At 47.3% G+C, this 7,905-nt stretch overlaps 2 protein-coding genes across 2 annotated transcripts; both read left to right on the top strand.

Moving 5' to 3' along the window:
• The first annotated feature begins 2,271 nt into the window (after positions 1–2,271).
• LOC118285908 (complement component C1q receptor) lies at positions 2,272–5,264 on the top strand. The gene has a single exon (XM_035609860.2). It carries the CDS (start codon positions 2,659–2,661, stop codon positions 4,354–4,356), a length of 1,698 nt encoding a protein of 565 aa, XP_035465753.1. The 5' UTR covers positions 2,272–2,658; the 3' UTR covers positions 4,357–5,264.
• A 759-nt stretch (positions 5,265–6,023) lies between these two features.
• On the top strand, positions 6,024–7,633 carry LOC118285911 (complement component C1q receptor). Its single transcript, XM_035609861.2, has one exon. It carries the CDS (start codon positions 6,121–6,123, stop codon positions 7,237–7,239), a length of 1,119 nt encoding a protein of 372 aa, XP_035465754.1. The 5' UTR covers positions 6,024–6,120; the 3' UTR covers positions 7,240–7,633.
• The last annotated feature ends 272 nt before the right edge of the window (positions 7,634–7,905 follow it).

Here is a 7,905-nt window from a genome sequence, read left to right as displayed (position 1 = left end):
TCTTGGCTTATAATGCTGATGGGAAAATACATATGAAAAGTTTCTATGTTCTGTATTAAAGTAAAAATCATTAAGGACAAGAAACGGAATGAAACACCCGAAAACGCAGGACTGTGTGTGTGTGTGTGTGTGTGTGTGTGTGTGTTGCAACTGGTATTTCCTGTGATTGAAGTTGGGGTGTATCCTGCCTTCAGACAAACACAGGAAATGTAGTCTACATGATCAACTGTACAACAACACATCACAAACACTCATCTCTCTGGTGACACGTTGCTTGTTTGGAAAATCTTCATTAGGTTGGAAGTAGTTCCGCGTCGCTCTCGGAGTGTCCCACTTCTCCCATTCAGCGGAACAACCGAATCGTTTGTAAAAGACCTTTCACTTTAGCGTTTTGCTTCTCGTCGCAAAAGAAAAGACAATTTTCAAACTTGACAAATCTCTATTTCATTCTTCACCAGGAAGACATTTTTCTTTGACAAAAGACGGTATTTAAAAAGTAATTGTGTCTTTATTGTCATTGACATGTTGTTTAAAACAAGCCTGTGGGGACTCCTGGGGGAGCAGGCACAGTTACAACGCAACGGATACTCGTTCTCATACGATGTGGCTGATACGATCTGTGGTTCAAGTCATGCTTGGAGTTGCGTTATCGAAATAACAGGAGGGCGAAGGGGGCTGTCAATCATGCGCCATCACGTTCAAGGGCCCACAGGGGAGGTGTAATCCAACTACACATGCAGCCAGTGAGAGCGCCTGATAGGCGTGTCTTTACTGAAGCTGGGAAATGTTTCTGATAGAACACAGTCTATACATGAACACCAGCTGCTGTTCATGTATAGACGGCTTGGCGGACAGCCGGACAATGAGCCAAAACATTAGTTAGTAGGAAAGTGACGTTTATTGATATAGCAGGGCCATTCACAGGGCCATAAAACACTTAGTACAGAGTTGGACAGAATCGGAACACCATGAAGGTGTAGACAGGACGTTACGCAACTATCGGTGCTATCCGCTCAAAAGCCAAATCACCGCAAGTCTTTAGACGGGTTCGTGTTTTGGATCTGAGAGAGAGCGGGCGGATGAGTGATGCTGAGTGGACTTAAAGAACATCTTTAATTCGACGAATGAAACTACAGGTCTCAATTAACTGATGTTTCTGAGGTGAAAAAAAGGGACAAGATCTTGACAGATGCTCAATGTGTGTGTTGAAAAGAGTTACAAGGGAGTAGACTTTTAGGTCTAGGCAGCGGTCGAAGTTTGGACAGTCGTAAACTCTTTACAGCTCAACGCCGATAAGACGGATGTTGTCCCTGTGGTAAAACACAGTTTGGGGTTTCTCTCCTCAGCCTCCCGCTTGTGTCTACGTGGGCTGGAAAGATAATTGGATGTTGTCTGCTGGCAGATTAAATATTGAACCTGCTGGCAGTGAATGCAGAGAGGGGAGGAACCAGACAGAGATTACGTTTGGGATGTTTAGGATCCCGCGATTCCTCTTTCGAAAGCTTTACTTTTCGTTTGTAGTTTTCAGTATGCACTGAAAAATTACACTCTACACCATTTCAATGAGAACTGGAAGTGTTGGAAGTGTACGAAGAACACCGCACAGCACTGAGGACGGAAAACGCACTCTATGACACTGTGACCACGGCAGGTTTAAACTAACAGGAAGACGAAGACGGACGAATATGTCCACCGATTTTTATTACATATTTAAAAAGGTAGACTCTATTCATCTGCCCGAGTGAGCTCAACGGGCGGGCCCTACTCCGATTTACTCTCTTTCCGGTGATTGTGGTTGGGGCACTTCCTGCATTTAAACAAATACAGGAAATGTGGTTTGGATCCACGTGAATGTCCTTGCCACTTTGTTACCACCGAAAGCGGTGTGTCCTGCCCACGTAATCCCACACAAGTGTGTTCTCCGTGCGGTGTGGACAATAATTCTTCTGTTCTAATAACAGTTCTGGTAGTGACTGTTTCAGGCCGTCCGTCGTCTTCATACAGCGCACTGGAACCTTATCTCCGACTGTAAAAGAGTGCCCATTTGGACACTGAGTCGTAAATGTTTGATATCTTTCCCAATCACAACAGTCAACCGCACACTGAATAATGTCACGAGGAAAACTTTTACAACCCCGGGTAAACACGCGGTGATAAACGACTCTTTTTTTTTCTTTCTTTTTTTTTTTTACAGCAGTTGCGTTATTGTGATGAATTTCAGATCACAGGTTCATTTTATGTGCGGCAGTTTGCGTGCGTCCGTCCACGCCATCCGTTCGAAATGTCAAAGCGCCTCTGGGGCTCTGACCCCTGCGTGTTCGTGTATTGTGAAGCACCACAATTAAGGGAGTGGGAGACGCTGGGGCCGGAGGCATCTGGGGAACCAGTCAAAACACGGCACAGCCTGCCATTGTTATCTGCTCCATGAACGGAAGTGGTCCGCGGGGCAGAAAGAAAGGACCTGTATCTGCTGCAAAACATGGTTTCCGTCTTTAGTCTGTGTCCCAAACAGGATACGCGAGCACAGCGGCTGCTTTCAGACCCACGTCACTTGTTTTTTGCGCTTTGAATGGACAACAACATAGTGGTCACATTTTTACCCCCAGACTCCCAGGGACCCTCTGGATATCAGCTAATTTGTTGACCTGCGGAGCAACTATGTTGTGGATTTTTCTACTGCAGCTCATCAACAGCGTCGACGGTTTACCTGGAGCCGAGCATGAGACCCTGTGCATGTCCAACGCCTGCTTCACCCTCCATCTGGACAGGCTGAGCTTTGCAAAGGCCCGTCAGAACTGTGTGAACAACGGAGGCTACCTGATGACAGTCAGAGACAGAGAGGAAGAGAGCGTGCTGCGCTCGCTTCTCTCCCAGATCCAAGGACAGCGTCAGGACAGGGCGCTTAAGTTCTGGATTGGGCTGAAACTGAACAGAGGGAACTGTGTGTTGGCTGACAAGACTCTCAGGGGCTTTAAGTGGGTATCTGGGGAGGAGGATTCCAACTACTCCAACTGGGGAGAAGAACCGGTCTCCACCTGCACGGAGAGATGTGTGAGGGTGGATTACACTTTGTTGGGCCAGAATCAACTGAGATGGACCGCTGGGCCTTGCAAACACTCTGCGTTTTATGCATGCAAGTTTTATTTTAAAGGAATGTGCAAACCGTTGGCTCTGCTGGGTCCTGGGGAAATAACCTACACTCCGCCCTTCTCAGAGGAGCCACAAAGAAGTGAAATGAAATCATTTCCTCTGGGAACATATGCAAACATCATCTGCAGTGACCAGCAGCAGAACTACTCTGTGTGCAAGGGGTCGGGCGGCGTCTATCGGTGGACCGAGCCGGGTCCCTTTTGCAAAACAGGACTGCGAAATTGCGCAATCGGCAACGGCGGATGCGAACAGCTGTGTCATCAGGACGGTGGTGAGGTCCGATGCTTCTGCGGAGAAGGTCACGACCTGGACGACGACGGACTCTCCTGCAGGGTGAAAGACTTGTGCGCCGTCGCTACCTGTGAGCATCAGTGCGTAATGGGGGAGTCTGGATATTCCTGCAAATGTCGACATGGGTTCACACTGGATGAAAACCAGTACAACTGCTCTGACATCGATGAGTGCCGGGCACAAGCCTGTGGGGATCATTCGTGCGTGAACGCGCTCGGCAGTTACACGTGTGCGTGTAAAGATGGCTACCAAATGGTCCACGGTGAGTGCAGTGACGTGGACGAGTGCGCACAATCGAGATGCGAGCACGGCTGCTTGAACAACATGGGGTCCTTCTCCTGTTACTGCAACGAGGGCTTCACCTTATCGCCGGACGGCCACTCGTGTGCGGACGTCGACGAATGTGTCAGCAGTAGCTGCCGGTTCACATGCGTCAACTCCGTGGGCAGCTTCTTGTGCACGTGCCCGCGGGGCTTCTATCTGGAGGCCGATGGGTCGACGTGCGCCCCGGACGTGACCGAGACGTCGGCTGCTCCGCCAGATGACGCACCTGGCGAGGACTTTACTGAGTCCTTAACCGGAACCGCGGTGGAGCTGCAGCACCGGCCCCCCCACACGGACGCGCCCCTCCCAGACCTGGTGAACGTCACGCAAAGTGGTCAGCAGAGCAACGCGTCCCTGGCGCCGAGTTTCGTCAAGCCCGTCAACTCCAGGGTCATAGTGTGCGTCCTCGGCTCGGTCGTTCCTCTGCTCGTGCTGGTCGCGGTGACCTTGGCTATTGCAGTCTTCCGGTGCAGTCGCTCCAAAAAAGAAGCCAAGAAAAAAACGACTACGGATGGTTACTGTTGGGTGTCCTCTGGTCTGGATCCGCGTTTAGAGAAACTGTACGAGTCCATTTTGACTGATGACCTATGACCCCCTGGTCACGGAGGAGAACTGTCTGTATTATTGTTTATTTATCTAATTTAAAAAAAAAATTGCAACCCATGTTAGTTAGGCTGTGTGCTGTTATCAAATCATTACATATCAAATAAAGTTTTTGTGTGATGTGGCTCACAGGTATAGACATTGCAGTCATATAGAGAAGAACCATGTTGGATGAAAGAAAAAATATGATAAACATGACTGTGCAGGTAGTGCAAATATGTGGGGGAGCTGAGAGGAGTTTGTGCTGGAGGTTCTGTTAAAAGTGTGCATTTTGATGTCAAGATCAGTGTTACCTGCCAAGCAGAGTGAGACGTGTGTGTGTGTGTGTGTGTGTGTGTGTGTGTGTGTGTGTGTGTGTGTGTGTGTGTGTGTGTGTGTGTGTGTGTGTGTGTGTGTGTGTGTGTGTGTGTGTGTGTGTGTGTGTGTGTGTGTGTGTGTGTGTGTGTGTGTGTGTGTGTGTGTGTGTGTGTGTGTGTGTGTCTGGCCAATCGAACGTGGTGTGCTCCATTCGAAAAAGGGGCCGTTCTCTCTCTCCGCCATTTGGATTGTTCATTCTGCCCTCTGCCTGTCAGACGAGTCTTTTGTGTGCTGAATAGTCGTGAGACAAACTTTGTTGATGTATTTCTGTGGTGGGTACCCATACCTTTAGCAATAAAGTAGGTGATTCATGTTAGACACACTTGGATTAAGGGTTGGTGCCACATGTGTATTTCTTTCTAAAGCCTTTTAGTGAGACGAGTCAGTTGGGTCTTTGTTTTGTGAATTGTTTCTTTTTATGATAGTAGTCAGTTAGGCGTTGTTTTGTTTTCTTAATTTCAATTATTTGGCACCAGCACCTGTTGGCACAACTTTTGAACTAACTGTTCAAATAAACCTAAAGTTTATTTACACATTCACTTTGACTCCTGCATATTTTTGCTTGTTCCGTTGCACTCCTTCATTTCCTTTTAAAGATGGAACGTGACAATCAGTTTCTTTTGAAATCTGTCTCTTCATAAACGTGCCATATTGTCTGCCATTTGACACTGTTCACTAAACCTGCGGTCGCCTCCTGGCCCAGCAGTATGTAGTCCGTTCAGCATTATTCAGATGAAGGAGCTCGTGGTCATTGTTATATCATTATATGATTGGACCATTGTCATCGATGCATGAACATGTAATAAATCGGTACTTGCTGTAGCTGGTTCAGGCAAAGCTAATTTTAACTGCTTCATGCATTACTCATCCCATACTGAGGCATCATATTATATGAATGGACAATCTGAAATGCAACAATAGTTCTTTCTGAAATGAAAATACATAATTGCTCTTAAATACAGTACTAGAGAAAAAATGTACTGAGTAGATTTAGTTTCACTGCCACCAAGAGACATTTTGTACACAAACCTTAGTAAACACATTTTATGTGAATATACTGGTGGATATGTGCTGTAATGATGAATCCGTGTATGCCAGAGTATCAAACCAGTGTACGTTGTATAAAGATGAAGCTATGCTGTAAGAATACATAAGAATAATAATATTAATTGTTTTTTTTCTCATATGTGGACGTGGTTTTTTTCCACTGTATTTGCATCACATCGGACCATTGGCTTCACTACACTTGGAAAAAAACCAGCGAGGTCTAACTTTATCTTGTTTCCTTCCTGTCTCTACTCGTGAGGGGGTGTTGCTTCCGGAGTAGCTGGATGTAGAAGAAACTGTAAATACAGTTAGTCTGCCAACATCAGAGATGATCTGCTGCGCGGCATCATGGTCTGCTTGAAGCCGACAATGGGAGTGATTATTCTAATGTCAGTTCATTTTTTATTCTCTATTAAGACGGGGTGTGGTATGAAGCAGGCTGAAACCTGTAGGCCTATTTGTACGGAGGGGGACTGCATTACCGTTAACCAAGACAGAGTGGACTTTAAAACTGCTGAGGCAGCATGCAGGGGCAGGAGCGCAGAGCTACTGACACTTCACCCCGAGGCAGATGAGAGCATCCTCCACACTTTGAGTCAAGAGCTGGCTGGACACTTCTGGATCGGGCTGCGTTTACCAGCCGGCGCTTGCAGCAACCTTTCGTCTCCGCTCAGGGGCTACGAGTGGATCTCCGGCGGCACACACAGGAGCTTCGTGGCATTCCCCGGCACCTGGAGAGACAGCGTCCAAGTCTGCTCTCCGCATTGTGTGTCGCTCTCGGACGATCAAAAGTGGACAGAGAGACGTTGCTCGGACAGGGCCGATGGTTATCTGTGCAGAACAAAGCACAAAGACGCGTGTCGGGCACAAGAGTTGTCCGATCCAACCGTTTTCCAAAGCCCTAAAGGCTGTTCGACAGGGCCCTGTGAGCACGAGTGCACAAATGTCAAAGGGGGTTATAAATGCTCCTGTTTCAGGGGATACATCCCAGACAGCAAAGACCCCAGGCAGTGCAAATTGCACTGTGGCAAACAGAAATGCCCCTGCAACAGACAAACCGGGAGCGCCTGCTACTGTCCCGAGGGCTTCATCAGGGACGAGGATTTCTGCCTGGACATCAATGAATGTGAGCGGGGGGATTGTGATCAGGAGTGTAAAAACTTGTTTGGAACATTCCAGTGCTCCTGCCGACAAGGATTTGTACTTAAGGACAATTCCAAATGCATCAAAGCGGAGGCGGGTGAGAGTTTTCCCATCACGACCGTGGGTCCTGTCAAACCTGATGATAATACTCCTAAGACTTCTTCTGCACCTACTGGGGGTTTGCTGTGGATCTGGATTTTGACTGCCGTGGCCGTGGTCGTGTTCATATGTGTGGTAAGGTTTTACGTTGTGAAGCGGCAGAAGCGCAGAGAACAAAACTCCAGTCAACCGTCTCCTGCTCCTGTGGATAATATTGACTGTTAACACTGGTTCCACTGGCCGTTTGACAGTGATAGTCTGGGAGACTTGCATCTTGTGAACTGTCTTTTGCATCTCAGATGTCTGTAAAACACTTCCAAAGTCAATTGATGATTGCATTTGGATTACAGGAAATGTCTTATCCATCGTAGATATTCCAGCTGGAGCTGAGGATTCATCTGGATATACTGCCTGGGCAGTTTCAAATCTCAGTTCCTTCAAATTTCCCCGAGTAACTTGTTTTGCGATGTATAATCAGCATTTGTACTTGTGCATACACATTGAACTTGTGCGTGAAACTATTGAAGCATCAAAGCACACCAGCGAAGGGCGATTGGACGTGTGCTCATTCATGTGACATGTTATGCAATTAAAATCTGACATCATCCATTCATTCACATCAATGCGCCAACCTCGTCATCATTCGTGCTCCCGGAGCGCCATCTTCTGGTCTGTTTGACAAACTGCAGTGGCACAGCTCCCACGGGGCCTTTTTGCTTTAAGTTGGCTACAGTTTCCGCTTCAGCAACAAGAATCTGAAATTACTGAACTTACTTCTACCTGGGCGAGTTATTGACAAATAGAAAAATAATTACCAAAAACGGTGATAGACTTTTTCAAAGGATAACCGGGTCCATCCTACCACAACTGATTCATGTGGCCAGGAAGAAT

The sequence above is a fragment of the Scophthalmus maximus genome, chromosome 15 (assembly GCF_022379125.1).
Source record: "Scophthalmus maximus strain ysfricsl-2021 chromosome 15, ASM2237912v1, whole genome shotgun sequence".
Taxonomy (NCBI): Eukaryota; Metazoa; Chordata; class Actinopteri; order Pleuronectiformes; family Scophthalmidae; genus Scophthalmus; species Scophthalmus maximus.
This window is presented reverse-complemented; position numbering and strand designations above follow the sequence as displayed.

Coding starts and splice junctions, on each gene's coding strand:
- LOC118285911 (XM_035609861.2), top strand. CDS start 6,121: ATGGTCTGCTTGAAGCCGACAATGGGAGTGATTATTCTAATGTCAGTT.
- LOC118285908 (XM_035609860.2), top strand. CDS start 2,659: ATGTTGTGGATTTTTCTACTGCAGCTCATCAACAGCGTCGACGGTTTA.